The 27990-nt window shown below is 43.0% G+C and overlaps 1 protein-coding gene across 7 annotated transcripts; it reads left to right on the top strand.

Annotated features, from left to right (window-relative positions):
• The first annotated feature begins 31 nt into the window (after positions 1-31).
• On the top strand, positions 32-27990 carry LOC117233320 (CLIP-associating protein 1-A). 7 transcript variants are annotated; one of them, XM_033493508.1, is made up of 27 exons: positions 32-679; positions 9103-9208; positions 9448-9619; positions 9718-9894; positions 10122-10198; positions 17464-17495; positions 17612-17711; positions 18381-18458; positions 19218-19375; positions 19455-19691; positions 19859-20112; positions 20192-20376; positions 20557-20682; positions 20834-20944; positions 21038-21133; positions 21236-21416; positions 21533-21767; positions 22491-22556; positions 22784-23115; positions 23200-23503; positions 23610-23773; positions 23842-23980; positions 24162-24294; positions 24389-24548; positions 24654-24867; positions 24938-25144; positions 25235-27990. In XM_033493508.1, the coding sequence occupies exons 1-27, from the start codon at positions 491-493 to the stop codon at positions 25436-25438; spliced, it is 4437 nt and encodes a 1478-aa protein (XP_033349399.1). In that variant the 5' UTR covers positions 32-490; the 3' UTR covers positions 25439-27990. The 7 variants fall into 7 exon arrangements, with proteins under 7 accessions (XP_033349399.1, XP_033349418.1, XP_033349407.1 ...); XM_033493527.1 differs by lacking the exon at positions 18381-18458; XM_033493516.1 differs by lacking the exon at positions 22491-22556.

Below are 27990 nucleotides of genomic sequence, written 5' to 3'. Positions count from 1 at the left end.
TAACTGGCGTCGGTATCGTTCAAGAGGGAGAGAGACAGTCGGCACTAAGGAATGAAAATGGCGTCGCGTGTACGGTGCCGATGATTTTCGTTACGTTACATTATCTTTTGTGCATAATACAAGCGAAACGCGAGCGATGTTTCTTATTTAAAGGTGGAAAGTTTCGCGGAATCCTGTATGAAATATCGTTTAATAACATCACTGGCGTAGCGTCATAATTTCGGTGTAACTCGCGCGACGACGATCGTGTGTGTGAGAGAATCAGGGAAAAAGTACTGTTTTGCGTATGGCTTTTAAATCGCAAGGACAGTTCCGCCTCGCCGATATACGTGTTCTCGGTGGTGAACGTCGTTGACATGACGAAAGACGCGTGTTTCGTTCTCGTGCATCATGAAACCACGATGAGCTATGTGCTTTGACGTACACGAGTGAAATCTAGTTTCGTTCAAAGACTCGCAAAGGTGTGGAGACGTCGTGCGTGTTGGCCACCATGGCGGTGAATCCGCGTGATATGGACGGTTTTATGCCGCTCCTGTCAACGACTGACATCAAGAAAAAGTTAAACGTTGGTAGTTTGCTGTTGAATTACTTGGGAGATGCGACCAAGAGCATCGAGTGTCAAGACATCGGACAGTTTATCGACAACATCATACCATGGTTGAGCAACGGCAACCCCAAGGTAACGAGTCTTTCCGTACGCATTGTAATTATTAAAGCATAAGGTTATTAAAAGTTAGTACATAGGTAGGTAACTTTAACGATGTTCGAGTTTGGTGTTGAGTCGCGATAATTAATAAAAGAGTATATGGTATTCTTTCATAGTTTATTAATTTGAAATAGAAAGCGTGCGAAGTAGCGTATAATCACGTACACGAGGTTTGTTGTCAAGTAATACGTTTTCATGTTGCCAAGCTCTTGTATTATTATTATTTTTAGCGTTGACAATGAACGTCTATCGTTTGTTATGTAAACAAGACCACGCAACAGAGATCTGGCAGTTTTTTACCATTTACATATCAATAGAGTAATTCATACTAATACGCCTAATGGACATTTCTAGCCTACGTAACCTTTGTGTTTGTATGCAACGGAATCGGATAAATACGATTAAAAGAAGTTCTTAATGAAAAGAAGAAGCGACTTGGAAGCGCTTAGGTGGAAAGTACAGCGGGGTGTGCCGAGTGACAAAACCGCCGAGACTGTATAGAGCGTAGACGATGTACGTACGGGCAGAGTTGCTCGTTTATGGAATTTACAATGTCTAACTATCGGTCAGAATGTGAGAACGTTAATTGCTAAACAGCCTCCTATCGGTCCATGGAGTTCGCATAATCGTCATCGTGCGTGAGAAGTAAATTGCAATTAGCAGGAACGATAGTCGTCCATATTTCGAATTTTCTCTCAGGCCAAAGACATATTTGTGTACATTTTATTTTGGTCGACCTACATATATATTCTGCCTGCACACGAAACTTTCTACGCTCGACACTCTGGAATGGACGATACTACTGGCGACAGCAACGTGATTGATTTATAAATGAAATTCGAAGAATTGCGACAAAATAAAGACGAAAGGGAAGCACTTTTCGCGGTTCTTACACGTACGATAGAAGAGGGCGGCTGTTGCACGAAGCTTGCTTCAGACAAGGATCCTACGAAAGATTTGATTCCGCGCGGCCTTTCGGTCGCTTAACCTTCCGCCGGGAGATGGAACAGCTTGATTTGCATGCGTTATCAATGTCAATTTTGGTCCTCGATGTTTCCAATAAATTCCTTCCACTTGCTAAAATTTGTGCTCCATTCGAACGAGTATATGTACATACTATTGTCTATACTTAGTTAAAATATTCCACTATATATATGATTGCGAAGCCGAGGGAAACCAAAGTCTCGTTTCTTTTTGTTCAATGAGAGATATTTAGTCATTGCTTGGTAACAGCCTGTATAATATAACGTAATATAATATAATATAACGTTGGTATAACACAAGACAGAACGTATGCTACGTATTACTTGAAAGGGAAAAACAACGGAGACGTTTAAATATTTTAATTTCAGTACATCTTGACAAAGGAAAGAAAATGGAAAAATGGAAAGAAGGCTTCGCTTTACTCGTTACTATTTTATGGAGTAATTTTGGCAAAGCCACCGTTTCACTGTACAGTCCAGATACGCTGACAATTACGCCGAGTATTAATTTCGAATGTTTTTAATGGCGAGAGCGAGTAACGATCAAAGTGTTCTTTCTATAAGTACAGCTAGTACTTGGACAAAAGTAAACGAATTACCAAATTTTCATTTTCTCGGTACAACGATAGACGTTACTTTCGACCTGATTCTAACCAAGTTTGAAAAAAGATATAAATTGCAATTTATGCGAGATATAATTTCGTTCTAGCATCGAGCGAGCTTTCTTGCTTGGTGAAACGTAAGTAAGATTAAAATATAATAGAGTCAACAGGAATACAGATATATGAAAACGGACGTCGATGGACGAGGCGTAAGAAACGTAACGTAATAAGGATAATTATACCTGTAAGCTTGATTCGTCATCTCCGGAATTATCGATTATTATTTTGCATCCAAAATACCTGGATTTCCATCTAATCTCGCATTAATCTTTGGTGCGATCGATAACATTGACAAGATATATCATTTTAGTTATTCGTGTTTGGATATTGTAACCAGTTATTGTCAATTACGTTCAATAATCGTTTTGATCGCGAGGTTTCAACGAAAACGATGATTTACGACGAAATTGGTTTCTCGTCGAGATACTACAAAACTCGGGCTGGTTCTGCGCCAAGAACGTATAAGGGAAAAACTTTCACGCCATGTACGTACAGTGTGTCACGGAGTATGTCGCCGAACGATCGGCGTTTAGTCGAAGCTATTGGATTCACAATCGATGAACGTTCGTTGGTAATAGACGAAGAAACGCCGAATCCGAAGACGTGCAAAGGGACGAACAGGAAAATACGCGACGAATCGGCACGATGTTAAGGCGATCGAAACGATGGAAACCCGTAGAGTCGTAGGCAGTTTCGTCGAAACTACTTGTACGCAAGTAATACTCGTCGAGTATCTGTCTAATCATCTTTGTCGTCCCGCAGTCAAGACGCGATACAACGGACACGTACTACCATCCACGAGTATTTGGCTACCTGGTGCGATTCGATCTAAACGTCGATGTTTTCGTTACAGTTTCAAAGTTGTAGTTGAAGTCAATCGCCTAACTTTCGTTATTAAATCTCTGCTTTAAGTTTTTAATTTAAATCTCTCTGCTCTGCTAAATTTAAGCTGAAACAAGGAACGTGGCTACAAACACATATTTCCACCGCTCTAACGTCTCAACATTGAACCTACACGCTTAAATTTACTTGATTCGGATCTCTTCCCACGACCGGTTTTCATCCACTTTCATTCTTACTGTTCCTCTATCTCTATTAATTAATATCAACTAGCAACTATCGTCTTTATCGATATTTATCAGCTGTATATTTCGACCACCTATATTTTATATCTTACATTTTACGTTTTAAATTTTACATTTTACATTTTACATTTTACAGTTTACAGTTTATGTAGGTACACATGTACTTGCAACAATTTCCGAATATCCAAACACCTACAGACGCAACTATATATTATTATGTATAATATATTTGAAACATCTCTACTTATGCTGAATATGAAAGAGCATGAAAGAACGTGACCAATGAATAGGAGCGACACGAAGAGAAGTTACGTATGAAGCAATTAGCCGCAGGAATTTTTGTTTCGCATGTTACACGAGTATTCTTTCTCGTTAACAGGCACTCGAGGGAAAGTTGCAAAGTCAAATTCCTCGATTCTTTCCTAGCATTTCCGGACGAGTTTCTACGAATGGATTTATCTCGTGGGAAGATCAAGAGGGAAACGGACGGCTCTACTCTAGAACAGTTCTTCTTACAAACAAACAAACAAACAAACAAACGAACAAACTTATAAGCGTTGCGTTGGTCAAAAGTTGACTCCCCGAGTTTGTCGATGGAAATCGGCGCGGAACGACGTCAGCGTACTAAAGGTTTGCGACGCGAACATTGAAAAATCGACACTAGCCAAATTTCACCAGGTCGATAGGCTTACGTCATTCTGCTCCGAGACTGGATGCAAGGAACGGAGAAAAGCTCTGCTCCTCGCAGTGATAAACGGCGTGCGATCGTCCAAGCCGTTGTTTGCGATTCAAATTCAGCTTCCTTCTTAATGATCCGTCGAACCATCGATCCCCGGTACACTGTACATTGTACAGCACTGTACGCGCGATACGTTTCTTTGCGTGTAATGTACGAATGAGCAAGTATGCTTGGTAAAACGTGTTTGGCCAAACATGCATATTTAGAAGTATAGTTGCTCGTTCGTTTCTACATTTAGACTAGCTTTTTATCGTTTTACGCGTTGTTAGTCGCAAGTTGTTTCTCGCAAGTCTTTCTCCTAGCTGGCCTATACACAGAAGGAAACTCTCGAGTCAATCTTGGTAGATGTACCATGGTTCGAACGTTGTAGAGATACGAGATACGAGATACGGAAATTTTGGCAACTTGACGCACCGTCCAGCGAATCTTTACTTTACTTTACGAGCTCGATATCCATATGGAAAAAAATAGCAGTCAAAGTGGATAAAAGTAGAAGAAAAGGCATTAGCCGGTCGTGTATCGTTATCCAGCGCCACTTGTTGCCGAGTGCACGTCGTTGGTGCGAGAATATCAAGCGAACGTGCGAAAGAGCGGTTGAAACGGCGAGTAATTGCTACGAAAGAGGTAATAAGGTTAGGCGAGGGGTCGTTCCCAACTTTGGATTCCGCGATAGAAAACGTATCGATTCAGAACGCTATCGAAACGCCAGCAAGTCCGTTATTTCGTGGGTAAGAGGTAATCGAGGAACGGATGACAAGAGAGCGTTTCAGTATTTGTCGCGAGATCTCTCGAGTCGCGTCTCCACAGAGAATAGGATATACGTGGATCGAAAAGAATCCCTTTGCGTCCTTTTTAAGGAAGATGGCGCGACGAATAATCACCGAAGCCACACGATTGTCGTAATTTTCGCGGCAAGCCCTGCAAAGTCACCGAGTGGTGAATAAAAACGAGAGAAGCAAGAAAAATCGTGCCATCCGATAGATTCACGCGCTGTCTGCGAACGTTGTCGCGAACAAAGGAAACCAGGTGCTCTTGTATGTTGTCGCGATTGAGAATCACGACGAGTCTCGTTATGGAAGATCTTACGATTAGCCGTGCCATTTTTACGAGACAACGGTGCACCGTATATCGATGTCAAGGACACGGGACAACGCGAACCGCGGCCCATAGTTTGTCGGCCCTCCGTCGTCCTCCCTCTTCCTCTTCTCGTTACCGTTCCGTTCCTCTGCCGCGAACGTTTCCTTTTTTGAATTTAAACAAGCATGACATCAGCCTCGCCTGATCGCGGTGATCTCGCTACTTTTTACACTTGTCGCGTTAGTCTGCGTTACTTTGTGCAACTCGCGTAACTATAGTCTGCCACGTCTGATCGCTCTCGATAACTGGTGCAAAAGGTCGCCGTAAAAACGATAGACATCTCGATAGACGTCGGTTGGAATTCAAAGCGGCAAAGCTCGGGTTACCCTTCGTGCCGGCTGTTATTCCATAAATTATTAATAGCCGCTGAGCGACAATTACGCGACTAACTGGATGCACCGGTTCCCCGCCACGAAACACGGACACGCGTGGTCTCCACGACGGTGGATCATCGCGCATCGATACGCCGATACAATTTTCTAGTATATCGTCGTGGTTTACGATAAAGCGATTTTATAAGGAAACGGCGTTACGATTTCAAATACAGCCGATAGATTAACGTTTAAATTAAATACAAATTTTGCGAAAGCCAAAGTTCTTTCCACGAAGAAGTTGTGCAGCCGATGGTTGTGGTCCGGTCGTGTCAATAAGATAAAATTGACTCGCTTTGATATTAAAATATGCGAAACTACTTTTTCACAGAGCCAATAGATGGGTTGGAGGATGCGTGTCACCGTGATTCATACCTATATACGTATATACCGTGCGGACTCGTAATAACTGGAAATCGTGTACCGGTATTTGCGAAATCCACGCTTACTTCTCGTAATTCACGCAATTCACCCAATCGACACAATCGACGCAGCAGGCTTTATCTCGTTTTCGTCATAATCGAACGTTATTAAATCAACGTCCTCTTATACCGTTAGACAAATCCTCGGATCAACCGAAGAAGAATTTGCCCGAACAACACGGTCTGGTCGTAATCGCTCGTTCTACTTGTTACGTCAGCTCCTCCTCCTTCCTCCTCCTCCCCCCCCCCCGACCTTCTCTCTCTCCCTCTCCTGTTACTTTAGGCGAATACGTGACACGAGATCCACGTTGTACGATTAATAATAATTGCGTTCGTTTTACGAAGCACGGTGTCAGCCGAAGCGATTGTAAGAACAAGCGGTTGGTAGGAAACGAGCGACAACGAAACCGCGAAATCATCGTCCAGCTGATCGTAAGGAGCATGCATGTTCGCTTCGATTCGTCGTCCAGTAAGGGACTATTTGTACTCGATAGATCTTCTGCTTGATTCTATTTAATAGCTTGGTCTGTTTGTCGCTCGTAACGCGATTGCTTTGCGACAAAAGCACGAACGAGCATTTCGCCGTGAACGGCGCTTTTGCGAGCGAAAGAAGAAGAAGAAGAAGAAGGAGTAACCACCTCCCACGTGGTCTTGCCAGTTTTAACGGGGCCTGCTCCCCCTCCAACTTTGACGACTAAGGCCAGGCGGACAACTCGCTCACACACGCGCGCGCGTTGTCCATCTTTCGTTGTTTATCCTTCGTGATCTACTCGATAGGCGAGCGAAGAGACGATAGTCGGACAGCTGTGTAGTCCTTTCTTCTCCTCGAGATGCCAGATTTTGGAGATCAAGTTCTATCGTAACGTACGCTCGCAGCACGTAGCTAGGAGGTCGATAAATTTCAGCCTTCTGTTTAAAAAAATATTTCATCGCAGGGACACACTGTGTTCGATGCTATTTGTTAAAAGTAGTTGCAAGAGCGGTCTGAGAGCGCAACCAGGAGAATAAAGCACCGTCGAAACTTTGATCGCCACCGGTCTGTTTCTTGAAAATATCTCGCCGACCATCTATCGGTAATTAACTCCGCGTCTTATCGATCGGTCTCGCGTTCTCTTTGCTAAAACTTACCCCGTTATCGTTCGACGGTTGTGCTCTGATCGGCTTTCTTTCCTACGATCGCTTTCGAAAAATGCTACGTAAAATATAACGATAATGCCTGTACTCTGTATACGCGATATTGCTATAATAATAATAATAATAATAATAATAATAATAATAATAATAATAATAATAATAATTGCAATAGCGCGATTAAGCACGTTGAAGCGGGCGCGTTCAGCCCAGGCTGTTAACGATTAAACCGTGTGCTAATTATACAAAAGTTAAGACAGAAAGAGAAACGAAAAGCCTCGGTGGCGAGCAATGATGTCACAGCCAGACGACAGCCCTGAGAGAACGTTTACCCCGCGACTCTAAAATAGGTTTTGTACGTCTATGTATAGCGGTTCGTTAAACGTATTTAAACTGTCGCCGAGTAATGGACGCTTTTGCAGACAGTGACATTGGATCGGCCGTGTGCACTTGAGACATCGGGTTCGACCCGACGAGAGTATTGCCAATGCCGATCCTGCCTGCTACATCGTCCACCGAGCGATATTCGTTTAGCCGTACCTCTCGTCGTCGTCGTCGTCGTCGTCGATGAACACAACCCGAGTAACCGGGCTTTAGTTCGAAGGGTTCTGTCGCGATAAACGCACCGAACTCTAGCCTGCACTTGCACTTTCTATATCGATCTGCTCGTCCTCCTCCCGCAGGACCAGTTCGTTCACCCTCGAATCCAACGTTCGCCTTCCAATACGCGACATTTCCTCCGCGCTACGTACGACCAATTCATCGCTGTCGCGTTTCTCCTTTCTTTCTCCTATTGCCGCGTTTCTTCCACTTGCTATATACGTCGATCATATACGCGGCAAAGAATACGCTACGAGTCGTATTTTACTTTTTCTCCCCTGCGAAACGTCGAAAAACTATGTTACGTACGTACGAAGCTGCTGTTTTCGCATATCGTCTTAACGTACCGATCCGACTGGTCGTGCTTCTCCTTATCCCGCTCGTATTTTTCAACAGCAAATTGGGGTAACGCTTTAGATTCGATTACGAGAATAATTACGAATCTCTCCTCGGTTCTTTAAGAGTCGAGATAGCGTGCACGTTTTACAGTCACCACTTGGTGAATATCACCGGCGAACCGCGCGCATCAAAGATTCTTATTGAATTCGTTCAAACGTGCGCGATTATGTTTCCGCGCCGTTATGTTTATGGAAAAACGAAGAGAGGCGCGAACAAATGCCGCGAAGTAATCGTTACGAGGTTGCAGGTGGAGAGCTCGCGGTAGACCAAGTATAATTACGAGCAAGAGGGAAAGTGCGAGGGGTCTAGGATTTTGTGGCTCTCAGGCAAGCAGAGTTTATCTTGCGTGGATCGATATACCCTGAGCCCTCCGATGCAACGTAAACGCAACCCGGCGCGTTTATTAAAGCGAAACTTTGAATCCCCTTAAACCACCCATCTCGAAGATAATTATAACAAATAATAAATGACGCTTTTTAATCGAACGCGTATCTCTTTTTCCGCCTTCTTTTTCTTTTCTTCCCTTTTTCTCTCTTTCTTTCTTTCTTTCTTTTTTTCTTTTTTTTTTTTTTTGTTTTTGTCAAACAAAATCGATTCGCCGTTAATGTAACCATTGACTTTGCTATTTCGATCGGTTGGCGTTCGATGTACGAGTCGTTGGACAAACTGGTTTCCCGTGTACGCGTTTTCTCGCCGAGTCGTTAATTAATCTCTCGTCACAGTACCATCGCGTATAAACGTCCTCTGTGTCGAGTAAATTAGCCGGAGCAGCCCGATCGCCTCGATAACTCGGTCGGCTAGAAATTCTCCAATGGTCGATATATCTGCCATAGATGTTAAAACGATCCTTTGATTCTGTTGTTGCAGGTCGTGCAGAATGGTTTAGAAATCCTCACGTTTCTCGCGGATCGAATGGGTCACGACTTCAAGCCTTACATTTCCACTATTATTCAGCCAACGATAGACAGACTAGGTAGGTGTCTCCAACTTTCTTCCAGCTATTCGTCGTTAAATGCGTAAATTATTCTTAATAACGGAAACTGAACTCGTTGCTATCGGAAATTCTTTCGCTGCTTACCGAAATCCCACTCGAGCCATCGTACGTTGTGTAACTTTAACCGCGTATTACGAATACCCTTTATTTCCTTCGGTATCGTTTAGATAGCGAGAGATGCGATTAAGAATATCGACGATACGCGTATATTGCGATAGGTGACAGCAAGGATGCGACACGGGAAAAGGCGCAACTGGTGCTTCTCAAAATAATGGAGAAAGGGTGTATGTCTCCTCAACAACTCTTGGACAGACTGCGACCGGCCTTTAGTCACAAAAATGCAAAGTTACGAGAGGAAGCCCTGATTCTACTAACCACGACGTTGAACGAGTAAGAAACTGCGACTAGATTACTAGAAAACGAAAGAAACATTCTTCCACAGCTAGAAATCGCTCGTTGAATCTTTATAACGATGAATCTTTTTACAGGCACGGCGCCGATGAAATGATACTGTCCGGAGTGATTCCAAGTATCGTGAAATTATTATCGGATCCATCCGAAAAAGTGCGAGAAACTGCTTTAAACACATTGGCGGATATCTACAGACACGTTGGTGAAAGATTACGAGTGGATTTGCAGAGAAAGCACAATGTACCGCAAGCTAAGTGAGTGAAAAAGCGAAATCGATTGCCGGCTTCTGGCCGGCATTTCTTTCGTTAAATGTTACTTTCTTTTAAATTAGCTAAAACAACCTCACCGTCGACCATTTCCAATCGTTTACTCGCAAGCTTGCTAATTACTTTATCGGTTATATTTTACGGTTCAATTCGAAGAATTGCATGTGTAATCGCGCGCATTCCAACCAGCCAATACGTTCGATCTTGCGTTGCAGATTGCTGTTGCTGATAGAAAAATTCGATCAGCTGAAAGCCGCTGGCGACTTGCTGCCTCTGGCCATGTCTTCGGACGGTGAGTAAATTCGTCGAATTTCCTTCTCAGCAGGTATCCAGCAAATTAAGTCAGCAAAGGCTTTACGTCTTTTTACAACCGACGCGACACGCGTCACCTCCGTTATATTATTCAAGCTGTATCGTGCTGCCATCCCGCAGCCATCCACGCTATCGCGTTGGAATACCTTCGCATTCGAGAACGCCAACCTTCGTTTTTTCTTTCCTCGCCCCTTGCTCGGTCATACGCGTACGCGCACACTCCCACCGGGCCTCTCTTCTGCATTGTTCACGTTGCCGATACACACGATGAATATTTAACAAGGACCGCTTGTTCTTCCACGTGATAGGAATATTCGCTCGATTCAGCGCGGTAAAACACGGTCAATTTGAATTTAATTACGTCGCACTGGCGCGTCTTTTGCTCCAACTTCTGGTTTCGTGCTAACCGATGCGCACCTTTCTTCTTTCCAGCTGTACGTAACAGTTTTCTCGACGACTTGTCTCTCCAGATCGATCGTTCGTTCTCCGGCAAACGTGCGCCTAATATCTCCGCGTATCTGATCGCGGATGTCTTTCGTCGAACAGCCGGATCGCGAGCTCCGCGGACAGGGAAACTTTAGTTTGCCAGGCAAAGTCTCTCGCAGTTTCGCATAAGGCGTCGTTTCCATCATCGACCAACGAACTAATCATATTACTAATTCGCGTCGTCTATTCTAAGATGTTACATAAGATATTACATACACCGACAGGCACGGTGGTGCGATACCGTGCGATATCGCCGGTGTATTGTTTCAAACGTTGTCCGTAATTCATACCGTGCCAAAGCTGTCCTGCCTGTTTTTTCTTTAAACCAACGACCTTGCAACGTTGTAACTGGCTACTGTCAGGTTATTCGAATTTCCATCGCAAATATTACGTGTCGCCGGCAATCGAATACTCGACGTATTAGTTCCAAAGCTGTCGATGCAATGAAAAAGAAATAAATAAATAAAAAGTACGCGCAAACCGAGATTTTCGACGAGTCACGATGCTCATTCGACGCGTTCCATCGTATAATTAATAATCCTTGCCCCTTGAAGAGGTGAAAAACGCGCTTCTCTTGCGTAACGATAACGATAACGATACATCGGCGGAGTGTACATCTTGGTATTTACTATATATCTGTATTTACTTTTCGGCCAAGCATACTTTGCGAACAAAATTTTTGCGTATTTGCAATACGCGATACGACAAGGCATCCGCGTTTAAAGACGAAATACGTTTCTTCTTCTCCGACACTCGATCGCGATTAGGTCATACATGGGCTTGGCAGGGGAATTACGGTTCTTCGCTTGATTTCAGATATATTAATAGAACACGAAATTACCACGAATCATTTCCCGTCTCGTTTTTCCGTCTGCGAGTCGCTTATCCATCATTCTCGTCCTCGTCGTTGGACAATTCTTCCCTTCGGCAACTCGGTGAAACTCGCTATTCCGCTTTTTCCAGAAAACGAAACGAACGCACCCGGGCGAAGGAAATATTTTTCCCGGTATATCCGAGCCGAGTCGCTCTTGTCACGCGACCACGCGAATATCTTTTTCGGCCGTACGGAATTTGCAGGTATCGCTAATTATAGTAGTAGTAGTAGAATCCTTGCGAGTACGCGACGCGCGACACGGGAAGATCGAGCCGCGCGAATACGCCGCAGCGAAAGATTCGCACGAGCCTCTCTTTCCCCGTGACCCGTCGTCACGAGGGGGGAAGGAAAACGCTCTGCCTGATCTGTCCGTCGTTTTATAGCGTGTCGTACTTGATATCGAAGCAGCCGTTCCATCGAAACGATTTAATTGCCCGTTCGATCGATCGTCTAAGATCATCCAAGATCATCCGAGATCATCAAAGATCAGCTAAGATCATCCAAGATCATCCAAGATCATCCAAGATCATCCAAGATCATCCAAGATCAGCTAAGATCATCAAAGATCAGCTAAGATCAGCTAAGATCATCCAAGATAATCAAAGATCAACTAAGATCAGCTAAGATCAGTTAGGAAGGACGTTTCTCCTCTGCCAGCTACGACATAAAAATGTCTCCGCAAGGTGCATTTCTGCGGCACCGGTTGCTTTCTCGGGACAGAGATTGCTCACCCTAGCCTTTACCGTTCGATCGTATTTAGCACCCACACCGTTCAGCTTCGACTCGCTTTCGTATCGTGCGACCTTATACCCCGAGGACAGCGCGCGAGACGCGTGTAGAGTATACGGGAGAAGCGAAAGGTAGGGTGGCAACGAACATTTATCTTTACCGTGCACTCTTCTCTCTTCTCTCTTCTCTCGTCTCTCTTCTCCAGTGAGGTATTAAGCGCTGGATAGCGCACGGATGCCCTTTTTATCCTCTCTCGTCGACTCTCGCTGACATTCTGCGCGGGCTCGCAACGACGTTCGCGCTTAGCCTATCGACGGAAGCGGCGATTCCACGGGTGGCAAGCAACGTCGTGCACCATCGGTGGACAGAGACTACCAGCTACGGAACGCGAGAAAACTGAAAGTAAGGGTCCTACCTGGGAAGATTCGTTGCTCGTTGTACACGCTTTCCTGTACTACGAGCGATATCGGTGCGAAGAAAGTGAATCGAAGAAAACGCGTTTTTAAGGGAGAAAACGGAAGGCTCGATCGACTAATTACATTAACGGAGTATCAATGGTTAAGCGATACGAGTTGCCCGCAACCACGACGAAACCATATTTTCATCCGATAATGCCAACAGTGTGTACAATAACGTACATGCTGGAACGTACAGTACGCGTTATGTAATATCGAGGATAGGATTATCGCGTTCGAAGCGCGCTGTTCGCGTGGCTGATTCTTCTTTTTCTTCTTTTTCTTCTTTTTCTTCTTGTCTCTAGCAACGATTAACGATCGTTCCGTGGAATTGGCATTCGCGTTTTCCTTTTTCCTCCGCCGCTCTTGCGTCGTAGCTGCTGCTGCGATACCAGCTGGCGATACAATGAGAGAACGATACGTCTTTCTCTTGACTCGGCTTTCTTCGATGGGGAAACGGAAGCATCGTATCTTGTAAATCTCTTTGATAAATAAAAACAATAAATAACGTTACTTTCACCAAGCAACGACAGAAACGTCTGTCAATAACGGCAAATAGTAAATACGATTTCAGCGAAGAAATCAGCGTGACTGCGTCTCGTATTCCATCCGTAATTTATTCTGCGCTCGATTCACGATGAATTTCTAGAAGAAGGTGAGACGGTGATCGTCGGTCCCGCGCTTCCAATCAATTACACCGTTCCACGCAACCTTCCACGTAATTACAAATATTTCGAACCAGTCGTCGTACGTGAAACAATCGATCGATCGGCCCGAGGGAAAACCACCGACCAGCTATCCCAATTCCATCCTTTTTCCCTTCTAATTATCCAACATGACCAAGTTCTTCTCTCTCTCTCTCTCTCTCTCTCTCTCTCTCTCTCTCTAGGGCACTCGATAACGTTTCTAAAGCCATACGAAACCAATTTGAAGGTGGTTGCTTTTTAATCGCCGAATAGAAATCTTCGTCGGCACTTTACGTATCGGCCGAACCTGCTTTTCCGTTTTTCACCGTTCTATTCGCGTTGACTCGTTGCCGCGGAATCTTTGCCCGACTCTCGATGACGCTATTGCACACTGTATACCACATATACGTGCATGTACGCGATTTATCGCGCATAAACATCGTAATCGCCGCTTACTTTCCTTTCCATGCCGCGGTACATCTCGAATTCGATTGCACGCCGATGCGCCACCGACTCGTCTTGATCGCGTAGATTATCGGAAATTATTTTGTCGCATCGTCTCGGCAGGTGGTCGCGGTTCGATTCTCCACGAAGGATCCTCGACGCGTTTCCGTCGTCGGAGATTCGATTCGAAGGCAACCGCGACAGTTTTCACCTTGTTTACCTTACTCTCTTACTCGCACCGACGTCAGTCCTCGTCTACTCTTTCTTCTCGTATCGTCCATCCATACGCGCGTGGATACGTTTTCAAACGACCGTAAATCGAACGGAATCGCGTTAATCGTAGTCGCTTGTTTCCCTCGACTTTTTCGTCTCCGTTCGGTTGAACTTGGTGGCGGTTGCCAATACCACGCGCGTTTAATTATACTCGTCGAGTTTCTGATAAATCGATCGATAACGCGGCCTGAACTTCGAAATAGAGCCGCGAAATTTACTCTTGTTCGCCGCGACAAAGATCCGTGCAATCGCGAATAAGCATTAGATCCGACAATGAGATTGTCCAATGGTCCGCTAATGTTCCAAGGTCTAACGTAATCGAGAGACGATGGCTTCTCGAACGTTATGCATAGTTGTGCTCGGTTTGGCCGCCATCGAGGGGCACCCGATAGGGGAAGGTCCCCTTCCTCCTGTCCGACTTTTAGTCTCGCGATCGGTCTCGGGCCTTCTGCCTGCCACCGGTCTCGCGACAGTCTCGCATCGCTTACGGCAGTTCGTAAACGAGTGGCCGTTTAACAACGCGAGACACGCGCGTCTCTCCAAGCGTCTATCTTCTGAAAGCGGGTCTCGCTGAATTCTTCGAGAAAGCTTATGCAAAGTCGCGACCGTCTGCCCGCTGGTCCGATCGTGCTTTTTTTTCTGTGTCACCAGCCGAACACGATCTGGCCGGCACAGCGCGACTAGTGTGACGCGTTCTAAGCGTCACGCGTTCCTACCGTTCACGGACAATGGGCAAGGACGATCGTTTCAGTTTCTCTTTGCGCGTTTGTTTGCTCGATCGGAGTGAACCGCGACGAAATATGTCGTCGATACGACGATGTTTCGCAGCTGGTGTCGCCAGAACGGTTAATTCGTCGTAGAATCAGCCGCGTTCGCCAGTGTCAGTGTTGGCCTCGATCGCGTTCGTTCGAACGAGGAGACGTTTTACGCGACGTTTTACGCGACGTTTTACGCGAATTATCGCCTGCCGCGTTTACCACGCTAATTCGATGCTGTGCGATACCGTGCGATAACGATTGTACCAAGGTAGTGATGGAAGCTGGTCCTGCCGCTGCAAGAAAAAGATTCCTTCGTTGTGCGTTGTCCGCGCGGCCAGCTAACGGACGTGTGCCGTTGGACAAAAAAGAAGATACAAAGAAACTATCGACGATACATTGTGTCCTGGAAAATAGTCATCGTGACTGACCCGTTTCGCGATAGAGGGACGCGAATAGATTCGTTGGATCGTTGAGCGTTGATCGGTTTCTTGGAAAGCAGATCGTCGTCGCGCTACTACCGGGCCTCGACGTCTTCCAAATGCACATTTGTATAGCAGTCTCGTGCGATATTCACTTTTTTTTCTTCTTCTTGTCTCCGAGAGAACGCGGCTCGTGCCGATTTACCTTTTCTTCTCCGTCTCACCGGAGGTCATTTTCCCTATTACGCGTCTCTGTACGATTTTCGTTATCGGCATAATAAAGCATAAATAAGCATAAATAAGCATAAATAAGGCGTGCTTGTACACGTGTGTGCTAATGGATTATTACGCGCAACTTGCTATGCACCGTGTTCGTGACGCAATCATCCTTGGAGGTGCAATTTATCGATAATTTTTTTTCAACCGCGTCGTCTTCTCGTCTTCTCGTCTTCTCGTCTTCTCGTCTTCTCGTCTTCTCGTCTTCTCGTCTTCTCGTCTTCTCGTCTTCTCGTCTTCTCGTCGTAGGTCGCGGAAAACACGGTGTTCAAAATGTCGAACGCAACTCTCGTGCCTTATCGCCGCCCTTATTAACTCGTTGGCTGTGATAGCGCGTTTATCAAACGCAAATCCAGCTTCTCATCTAGCGCGTCGAGCCGCGCTGTTCCACCTTTTACCATTCCACTTGCCGACTTAATGTCGGAACCGTTGCTTCTTCGCTTTTACGCTTTTCCATCTTGCCCGAGAAACGTCCATCACCGTTATATCGACGAATGAAACGAACCGTCGCGTTTTGAAACACCGCGTCCAGACGAAACGTTCTTTCGATCGTTCTTCCACGACCGTTTCTACCGTTTACGAGGCGCCAGTACCTCCTCTACGTAAGGAAAGAAAAACGGTCGCCGCGGATACTTGTAATCTCTTCGCTCGAAATATTCTTTGAAATTTCTACTATTCCGTACTCGCTAATTTGATTTCCAGTTTCCATTTTCACAGACTTTGAATCGGTGTGATTATCACTCGACGTTGCTTCCCCCGAGCGAATCGATTTTAGTTTTAGTTTAGACGAGAAACTTTGTGAAAGTCGACAAGTAAAATTCCAATCGCAAAAGACCCGCTTCTTTCTTTCCTTCTTTCCCCTCCTCTCTTTATCAATCGTAAATTTCAATTTATTTTCGATCGAAACAGCCGCGCTATCGAAGAATTTCATCGACAAAAGTTCGTCCATCCGAGTTCCGTGATTACAAAGTGGCGATTAAAAAATCAACAATTAGTCGAACGGGAATCGCCTGTCTCGTCGGCGGATAATGCAAATCACTTTCACTCGCCAATTATTTCGTTCGTTCTAACCTCGAGGAGAAACGCGAACGAGGAAACGATTTCAATGGGTTTCGAGTCGTTCTCTAAGACTCGAAGCGGAAATCTTTTGTCTTTCGCGCCAACCTATCTCGTTAATAACTCTGACAAACCCGATTTCTCAGTACCTCTACGTACGTACGTACGTACGTACGTGCAGTCTTGATTAATATCATGCAAATGCGAAACGATGCAGCAAGATCGCATCGAGTTATCCTGCCATAACCAACGCTTTTCGTACCGTGATGGTGTTCACTCAAACTCCGTCCAACGATAAATTACGCTTTCTACTTAACAAAACGTTGCCTCGTAACTGCGCGTGTCATACGCTGATTTCGATAAAAGTCAGACTTTTTAATTACCATGAATCACACCGACGTACTCTTGTCAAGCGGTCATCGCTGCTTGCACAGGGGTTTAAAAAAATATCCCAGTATCGATAAAAAGCTGTGGGATCCAAGTAGCAGATGGATTCTTCAATGGGATAATATCGTAAAGCATCCAGGTGCTCGAGCAAGAGGTTGTCATTGCGACATTCACAAACCACCGTGGCTATATCCGCACTTAGGTACAAAGCTTTTCGCGAAAAAGAGAAAACGAAATTTTCGTTAAGAACGAATCCAAATATAAATGTATACGACGATTCGAACAATCGTCGATCATAGTACAATCGAATAATTTCGTCATATGCCTAAAAAAAAAAAAAAAAAAAAAAAAAAGATATATATTTGCGTACTTTGCTAAACTCGTTGAACGCATTTCTTTCAGTTGGCAAAACCACCGATGAAACGGACAGAGCGGTGAGTATCGGTTTAAACGTTTCAAAGTATACGTGCGTTTACCTACGCGTTAACGTAATAATATTATTATTAACTATATTACCGATTAATACACGAGATAAACTTCGATATTACAGATTAAATCGGCTCCTGTGAAAAGGTTAGCTGCTGCTGCTGCTGCTGCTCCTCCGAAAAGAGGACAATTCGGTCCTGCGAAAGCTCCATCTTCAGCTCTAGGTACACACACAGACGCGCGCGCACGCACACGCACGCACGCACGCACGCACGCACGTTTTCTATAGACTCGATGCTATTTCTCATCCCGTGTAAATCGACCACGTTCCACTATAAACGTCATATTTTGATTATTTCGTTCTAAGCATGGTGTATTTGTACTCGTTCGAAGCGAGTCTACTCTAAAATAACCGTTTACCCAAACCCGTGTACCTAACCGGAACAACTATAGACGCGTCAACTTACATTTCTATTATAGCAATCGTAATATCGCGAATCGAGTTATTTTACGCTATTTACAGAATCAATCTATCGCGATACGTAGAGTCATCGAAGCGTTAGTCAAATCTGTTAGTTGTATGCGAATTAAAGCGCTTTGTGTGCTGCAAGTGCTTTATCTGTGTATAAGATAAACGTTTGTTTGGGTTAATCCAGATGAATGTGACGATCTTTAAGATTAACATTACGAAAGCACGTGTTCCTCCTGCAACCAACGCACAGGTGTGAAGCGTGCTAACGTTACAACTCTTGCTTACTCCTGTCGCCGCTCATGTCGTTCGGCATTTCACCATGCGATATTAATGATATTTTTTGCAACCATGCGCCGACGAAATGTCGATAAACCGTTGACGTTTCGTTGACGAGACTGCTAATTATTCGCTTGCATGACAGCTCAGCCTGGTAATACATCTTCCATGGTTCCAAGGGCTACGACCGTCAAACGAAACGTGTCAGTAAAACCGACACCAGGTATCTAAAACTTTATTGGCATTACTAATTTTCTATTATACCGTGATGGTCTCTTCGCGCAAATTTTCCATATTTCTCCACGATCTTCTTTCTTTTTTTTTTTTTTTTCTTCTTTTTTCTCTCTTCCTTCCCTTTAAATCCCAAATAGCCAGCACGACGCAAGTACGAGCAAATAACCAGAAATTTCTCAAGTTCGTTGCAGCTAACGCGTATTCGTCTTACCGTACTATGTGTACTATGCACTTTTAATCGCCGCTCGAACCCCTTACGCCTTACGCTTTGTACAATGTTGTTGCATCTCCTTTCGTTCGCGTACGCGTATCGTTTCACCCGTGATATTCTATAGTCGGCTATACATCTGTCATCTTGTCTGTTTATATGCACTGCCTTTTCCTCGCTCACTCTCATTTGCCGAGTTAACAATGCTTTGAAGCGTCGCAAAGTATTCACACTACCACGAGGTAAAATAAAAATATACCTACAAATAAAAGTCGTTTTACCTTTTATCGTGGCAACAATATCGATAATTTAATAAAATTCAAGCGTCTCGATACTCTACGAGATTTTTAGTTGATCGAACAAAGCTGCAAATTTCTCGACTATCGAAACTCGTATATTCTGCTGCATAAATTAGTAAATTAAACGAAATCTGGTAAATTAGTAAATCGGTGCATACGTATTTTAACATTGACGTTCATACGGATATCCATACGTCTATAATTAATATGTATTTGTCTATTTATTTACTTATGTATTCAGGTCAAGCTGGCGCCGTCGACGAGGAAACTTTCCTTACAGCGTTCGAAGATGTGCCATCTGTAAATTTGTTTTCCGCAAAAGATCTCGAAGAGCAGATGAAAATCATAAGAGAAAATGTTGGTGACGATAAAAAAGATTGGAAACAAAGGACAGAGAGTGTATGTGCCGAGATAATATCGTTCTAACGTTAAACAGTCTAAACTAGTGGCACATGGCATAAACTTAATTATCTTACAGATGAAAAAATTAAGAGCAATCGTTATAGCGGGCGGTACGAATTACGAAAACTTTTTAGAAAACTTGAAAAGCGTGCAAAGATCTTTCGAAGTTGCTTGCACGGATCTTAGGTCGCAAGTGGTAAGGGAGGCGTGCATTACCTTAGCGTTTCTTAGTCAACAGTTAAAAAATAAATTCGCTAGTTTTGGAGAAGCAGTCTTACTCACCTTAATGAACCTCATACAAAATAGTGCCAAGGTGAGACTCGTAATTATTTAACGCCAATACACAGTTAAAATCAAACGGAGAGAGAGAGAGAGAGAGACAGAGAGAGAGAGAGAGAGAGAGAGTGTGTGTGTGTGTGTGTGTTTGCGCGTGCGATGATAACGTGGAAAAAACTTACATGGACAATTTTGTACATTCAGGTTGTGGCAACAGCTGGTGCCGTGGCCGTGAGGTTTATTCTTCAGAATACGCATTACAGTCGTTTCGTGCCAATTATCACATCCTGTTTAAGTCACAAGAGCAAAGACATACGTCGAGCATCGTGCGAATATCTAAATCTAATTTTACAAATATGGCCTACTCAAATATTACAGAAACACTTGACCATCTTACAAGATACGATCAAGAAAGGTATCGCCGACTCGGATTCGGAAGCAAGAGCCTTTGCCAGGAAGTAAATATTCCTCGTTGCTTCTGTTCGTGTTCGCTCCCTTTTAAACAAAATACACCGGTTACATTTCCAATATTTCCAGGTCATATTGGGCATTCAAAGATCATTTTCCGGAACAAGCAGAGGCATTGCTCAACAGCCTCGACACCGCGTACAAACGCTCGTTGATGTCCCTTAGCAATAGCGGTAGCATTAACAGTCTGAACGTAGTGACGAGATCGGCCAGCGTTAGTCCTCGAACATCCAGACCAGTGATGAGCGCCACAGGTATATCTTCTTATCTTTGATTCGTTATTATTAAATGATATTTCGAATAGAATAGGGACTGGCGTAGTAGATGTACGATAAATGCAGAGACCCAAGTAACGATACAGTGCGCTATATAAACTACTTCTCACTTTTTTTCATGCTGCTTTTGTGACTCTCCTTTGCATTAAACGTACGAAGGTAGTACGGAAAATTTGCATCAGTCTTCGGGTCAACCCCATGGCCCGCTCAGACGAACTCCCTCCTTGCCACGGTCTTATCGTCAGTCTGGTATTCCAGTTCTCCAAAGACCCACTGATAGTCATTGTAATTGTTACCTTCTCGTTCGATGCTTTGAAACATCACTGCACCATGTCTTAGAATGTGCACCTGTGTCTTGTACCTAATGCTGCGTATCGTGTTAATCTCCTGCATACCTACTCCGTACTTCCTAATCTTTCTTTCCACTTGTCTTCAGATCGTGCAACTCCGGGCGTTAGATCTACTAGCGCGATAGATTTGCAAGCCGCGCAAAGAGCTAAAGCGAGAATGATGTACGCGAATATGAGCAGACAGAAAGCGTCCCTTCGTGAGTAGTCTCATCGGCAATCGATTTTCATTCTAGCTGTTATTGTATGCTTTAAACGAGTCGCACCTATTCCACCATCTCCTCTTCGTTTAGCACGACCTAGCAAATCACCGGACACAACCGCCGTTGCTAGTCCAGAAAGAACCGCGAGAACAAGGACCAGAGTATCCGGAGTGTCGCAATCTCAGCGTGAGTACGAACAAAATACCAAATAATAGTTATTCCCAATCTGTTTTTAAAAGCAACGCCTAATCTAATACAGTCCGTATTTTCTTACGTTGTACGTAACAGCTAGCAGCAGATCGGGATCACCGTCCTCGAGACTCAGTTATGCAACGTACAATCGCGAAGGAGAATCGTTAATTGCAAGACCTAGACGGTTATCCGGCCACGGGATCAGAAGTACCGGTAACAGTCGTGAACCAAGCCCGCAAAGATTTGGAATGGATAGAAGTTTCGCGAGCAAAATACGGTACGATGGCATATTTACCTTCGTAACGCTCTTTCGTCTTAACCGTCACCGGATAAACAACATTCGACATATATATATATACATATATTTAAACATATGCGAAACGAAATATATAGGGGAAGAAGTTTACATATGTCTCCGACGGACAGGCCTCAATCCAGACCAGTTATGGCACAAAAGATGCTGCAGCAGTCGCGTGAAGCGGAATCAGCGTTGGCGGACGCGCTTACCTTCGAAAATATCGACAATTACCCAAGAACGCCGAGAGGAAAGGGCGATCACAGCGATGACAGTGAAACCAGCAGCATATGCTCCGAACGAAGTATGGACAGCTTTAGGCGACCAAACGATGTAAGTAAACGCAGTGCGATAGATTTTCTACGAGAAGACAGAATGAATAACCATCGTTTCATCGTGCTGTCGTAGTACAACATATATATCGTATAAAGTGACAGACAATATTCAATACAGAATACATCAATTTCACCAACGATGTACATTATAAAAAACGTCTCTTCTATACGTCTAACGTCTATGTATATATATATATATGTTATATCATATATATGATTCATAAATTTATTCTATCGCGACGCTTTCTTATCTTATGTTTATTTAAATAACGCTTTTCTAATCGATATGTGATAAAAACAGCCGCTTGCAGTGTTACTTTTATTTCACTTATTTCATCATTTATTACGTGATACGAAGATGCTTTAACCATATCTGCCTTCGATCATACGCAAGTTCACAAATATCATGCTGCGTGCTCGTATATAAGCGTTGTCTATTATTTTGCCTAAAATACAGAATTACTCGAGATATTTTCATCTGCCATTGAATTCGCGTATTCGTATTTGGAAATATATCCTATACTTGATGTCCTGGACTTGACCACGGTCACGGTAGAATTAGTCCACAAGCTTGAAAAACAGGCTTCCAGCATCCCAACATTGTAGATAACGCATGTATGGTTTTTTCTTTTGGTTTTGTTGCGGCGTATTTGTTTGGTTTGGACTAACGCGATGCGCCGTTCTGTTCTCCATATCTGTCCATCGTCCATCTACCCATTAGTCGTTTTCATGGAGTGGCTCTCAACAAAGACTGTATCGTGATATGTGGGATCAATCTATCCCAAAGGTTTGTTAAATTTAATATTCATTTCCATTTATTATTCATACATATTCCACTATATACATACTACCTGATACAACACTCTACCGTTGTATACTCTTCTGTCAAAAGAGGAAATATAGAACCCTATCGAAAATACCGAACTTTCCAACCAAGTCTTTACTCTGAACAACGCTTTACACGTTCATGTTTATAATACGTATTATCGCGATAAATAACTCTTTAACTTGCAGGATATCAAGGAAATCATAGAGAATTGCGCGCATAAACATTGGGGCGATAGGAAAGAAGGTTTAGTCGGATTGCAACATTTTCTGTCAAATGGAAATACGCTTACAGCCACGGAATTGCGCAAAGTAACAGACATCTTTACGAAAATGTTCATGGATTCTCATACAAAAGTATTCAGTTTATTTTTGGACACACTGAATGAATTAGTAGCTACTCACAGCGAAGATCTCGGTGACTGGCTTTATGTTTTGTGTGCTCGACTTTTGAATAAATTAGGCACCGATTTACTTGGCTCGATACAAGCGAAAATACACAAAACGCTCGAGGTGGTTAGGTGAGACCGAATACGACAATGTCCAAACTAATACGAACGTTCCTGCTATTTTACACAATTGCTTACATCTCTTCCAACTTGTAGGGAATGCTTCCCCGGAGAGCAACTTTTGCCGGCTGTAATGAGGTATCTGACGGATCCAACGCAAACGCCAAATTCTCGTGTAAAAATAGCCACACTCGTGTTTATCACGCAAATAGCAGAAACGGCAGAACCGTCTGCTCTTATTAACTCTGCTGGGACAGCGCTCGCAAGGTTACTCGACTGGTCGAACGATGTTAAAAGCCAAGATGTCAGGAGGCATGCACAAAATGCTGTTATATCGCTGTATAATTTGAATCCTCCGAAAGTCACTATGATATTAGCTGAATTACCCAAGTATTATCAGGTAAGACGTTGTATATACATATATACGCACGTATATGCTGGATATATGCACAGATGTGTACCATTATACGGGCATTATATTATATACACATACATGTATTTTGTAGGAGGCGGCACTGCCTTTGGTGCAAAATCACTTGAGGAAATCGTCGGGTTCGAGTAATCCCGCGTCCCCTGGAACTCCGCCTCCTAGGGCGCAGAGCTCACCAGCTCGTTCGAAAGGTAAAGGTGACATTGACAATGCGGATGAAAACTTGGAAGAAGTTTATAAGTAAGTGACGGCCTTAATTCGATAAATCCTTATTGTTAGTCATTTTAATCTTTAAGCATTTCCCGCAGATCTTTAAGGCGTACGACGGCGGAGATACAAAATTATGGTTTCGAACGTTTAGAAAGAGCAACTACCAGCAAAGACAGTGGAATCAGCAATATGGCTGATGTCGAGGAAAAGATGGAAGGACTTACGTTATGCAACTCGGTAATTAAATAGTCGATATACTGGTTAATAGTATACTATGCCGTGAGAAGATGCGTCAGCATGCCGATCGTTTCTCCTTTCTTTTCTTTTACTTTCTTTTCTTTCTTCTCTTTTCTTTCTTCTCTTCTCTTTCTTCTCTTTCTTCTTTCTTTATTTCTTCTTCTTTTCTTTTGTCTATTAGGGTCGTTCGTCTTCTGTTTCTTCGCCCACGCAAAGGGGACGATCTGTGACTAACATTACAGTTAATGGTTCAAGCGATACGATCGCCGGGGATCTTATCCTACCTCAGGAAAATAATGGTTACAAAACGCATGGTATGTATACAATTATTTATAGGAATTATTTATAGGTTATTCATCGACTCGCGTATCTCTTCTTCGTTTAACAAATGTTAATATATCCGCGCAGGGTCATCACCCGATTCGATAAAAAGGCCAGAAGTTTTAGATAATATGATTAAAACGTTGCAATCCAAGATGACACAAACCGAAGAAAAAGTATCAGCTCTACAAGAATTTCAATTGTACGTTCGCGAAGGAGATGCTTTGTACATTAAACAGAATTTTAAGTATGTATTATGCTATTTATTAACTCGGCCATTCTATTCTCCATTACTACTACGATTACGAAAACTCTGATTACGAACTACGATTATGAAAACTTGGTTTTCCAGAAAGCTGCTCAAAACGTTGTTAGATAGTTTGACTAACGATAGCAAGAAAATGCAAGTAGAAGTACTTCAAACTTTAATCGATATGCTTAAATGTCCAGAACTTGTCGACAGTTTTTCCGTCTATCCTGAATTGCTGGTTTTAAAAGTAATTAACGCGTATAAATTAGACGACCAGAAACAAGATTCTTCCACTAGTAGCAATTCAAGATCTCCAGTAAGTCTGTCAATTAGTTTCTTGAATATATGTATAGACGATTATTAATAAATGCCGTTCCTCTTGTCAGGTTCTCTGGATGGCGGAAAAATGTGCTGCAACGATAGCGATGGTTCTAAAGCCAGAACAAGTGATTCACCTAGTATCGACTATAATAACTACCGAACCATATCCCCTGAATATGGGCGCGATAAAAATGCTTCACAAGGTTGTGGAACATTGGGGACGCGATGCGATAGAACCTCATTTGTCGAAAGTTATGCCCGGTCTTATCAAAGTAAGTTGACGTTGATATCGTACATATATGAATAAAAAAAATCTTCCTCTCGTTCTAACCAACAATGTTAATTATTACGTTTCTGAACAGGCGTACGATGACAATGAAAGCGCGGTACGTAAAAGCGCTGTGTTTTGTATGGTAGCGATACATTTGGCAGTTGGCGAAGAATTGTTGAAACCTCATCTCAGCTGCTTGTATACCAGCAAACTGAAGCTTTTAAACATTTACATACAACGCGCGCAACAAGCGAACAGTCAGCCGGCAAGCCCACGTAGCAATAGTAAAAATTAACTAACATCAAACTCCGCGACGCTTAGGATCGCGATACTTAAGAGATTTGCCCGTTTGAGTGCAAGGCATGAACGAATGCTGGTTAGCTTCCTCAGTAAGTCGAATCCGTGATGGCTACGATCGAGCAGTAAAACGATACATGTCGATGTTTTTCAATACGATAGACTGATCTACATGATTTCACGGCAAGGTGTATTAACGGCATACCTGAACTCCTGACAGTGATGTTGCACAAAGACAGGTAGTATGCAAGTTGTTTACGCGTATTGTTTCGTTTACGGAAAATCTATGCCTGTTTCAAAGACAGAATCGCTTTAGATATAAGGTTCATTGAGTCATAATACATGTATTTTTTATCGATACGTTACATCCTGATATTAAGTTGCAGCGTTGTTTCTTATTTTAAGAAAAGGGGGGAGGGGGGGGCGGGGGGAGGAAAAAAGAGAAAAAAAAGAGAAAGGAAAAAGAAACAGGAGAGGGCTCCTCCTCGTATCTTATCAAGCTCGCAAAACATATTATCGTGCCTCTTGTCCACTTTGCGATTTTATATACTTTGAATTCTGTTCGCGATATCTCGTTAAGATATTGTATATATTTACGTATGTATCTCAGTGTATCGTTGTGCATCCCGTAGAGTTGATTGGCGGTCGTTCGACAGGAATGCGATGCCAATGACCTAAATATCGTCGATCTGACGTGAGTGAAAGTATGAGAAGACAGTGCGACATCACTGCCGAGAGAGAGAGAGAGAGAGACTCATATATACTTTGTAAGCGGAATATACGTGAATGCCAATTATATCGATACCGAGAAAGACATTGTATAAAAATACGTTATACGCTTGTTCGCCGATTTACAAACATCGCTAACAGTATCGCACCTTGCAATGGATAAGTTAGGAGAAAGGTGAAGACTCAAAGGTATCACGATGAAAAGTTCAAACTGAGTATAGGCGCTATGTTTGATATGGGTTCTGTACGAACAGTGAGAGTGAATAAATTTCATATAAAATATTTTCTTCGCATTTCAGCATTAACGACATAGAGAAGGCTCGCGCGGATATCGTATCTCTTAATAATTTGCATGCGTGCACAATACGATTGTCACGGGAGCAGCTCTCTTACATGCGTCGCGTAGATCGAGATGTTGAAAAACAAATCGTGAACATATTTGTTAAAAATCCATGTGCTAGTCAGATTTCCAAGGACGCACAATGACACAAGAGATGCAGACGAGATGGTGGAAAGTTTTTCGAGCAAACAACAGGAACAATATTTGAACAGATAGAGTCTGCGAGAGAAACAGAGAGAATGCGATAGAGTGAATGAGAGATTATATGCGACGAAATCAGCAAAACTAGATTAGCAATGATTAGGGGAATGATATTCGAAACTAACGTTAATATTTAAACTATTCGTCACGTTGCCAATAATTAAACGAATGCTAAATCAAAGCTAACATAACGAGTTTAGTAATATTCTGTGCCATTGTCGTTTTTGTTTTATTTATATATAAGGATAAAATTATATATAAATATATACTTATCACCTTTCGTCTTTTCTTACTTACTAGTGGGTTCAAGTAACAGAATAATTTCACGATGAAATTGAAACTGAATGATCCAAGTATTAAAACGAAGAAAAGGAATAGACACTGCATTAACTAAATTTGATAATGTTCTCCAAAGACACGAATAGTATGCATAAATTACGTTGACGCATAACCCTTGTCGAGATTAGGAGGGAGGCAGACGTGTCTCGCACCTAATTCGATATGGTGTAAAACACATGATGGTAATGCGTATTGATTTTCCAATAGGTGGCCAAATAGTGCCAAAAGCGTTATTGTGCGACAGAAGAGCAATTGGTTTCGAATCAATCGTTAATCAATAATCAATAATCAATAATCAAGTGGGACTATTTCTTTTACTTGGTGCCTTTGGTGTCGTCAGGACGAAATTTGTTCGAGGAGATCGTCTTTGATCGTCTTGTAAAAAGGAAAGGAAAAGCTATCGTTGAAGCGATTGTAGTCTGCAAGTAGCTAGAGAGCTCCTGTATTTGCTAATGTTGCGTAAAACGTACAGTGAAAGTTTTTCATTCGTTATTACGATGCAAAACAGAGAAAGAAATCGAATTATTTATAATCTTCGTGCTCGTTTAGCGACTTTGTCGTGGAACACGAGGACCCACATTTTCGTGAATCGATACATGTATCATCGACATCGTCTAAAAATGTATCACGTCTATTTTCATAAATCGCGCTAATCGCAAAACGAATTGTACGGACGCGAATCGTCTTTACCGTTTGCGGTTTCATTACAGGCAGGGTGAATAGTTTTCTCGTTCACGGGAAATTGTTACCGACGTTTTACATTTTACGGTATTCCGTGGATGGATTTTCGAGGGAAGAAACGTATGGAAGGTTACATACGTGTAGGATTTAGTGTGATTATTACCGATTTATCTAACATGAATATTTTAACGTTGCGTCTATCGATATCCTTTTCGTCATTCATTTGTCATTTGTCGTAATTATTTAAAAAAAAAAAAAAA

Source organism: Bombus vosnesenskii, unplaced genomic scaffold (assembly GCF_011952255.1).
Source record: "Bombus vosnesenskii isolate JDL3184/JDL3185 unplaced genomic scaffold, Bvos_JDL3184-5_v1.1 scf7180000013263, whole genome shotgun sequence".
Classification (NCBI taxonomy): domain Eukaryota; kingdom Metazoa; phylum Arthropoda; class Insecta; order Hymenoptera; family Apidae; genus Bombus; species Bombus vosnesenskii.
Note: the sequence above shows the minus strand (reverse complement) of the source record. Positions and strands in the feature narration are given on the sequence as shown.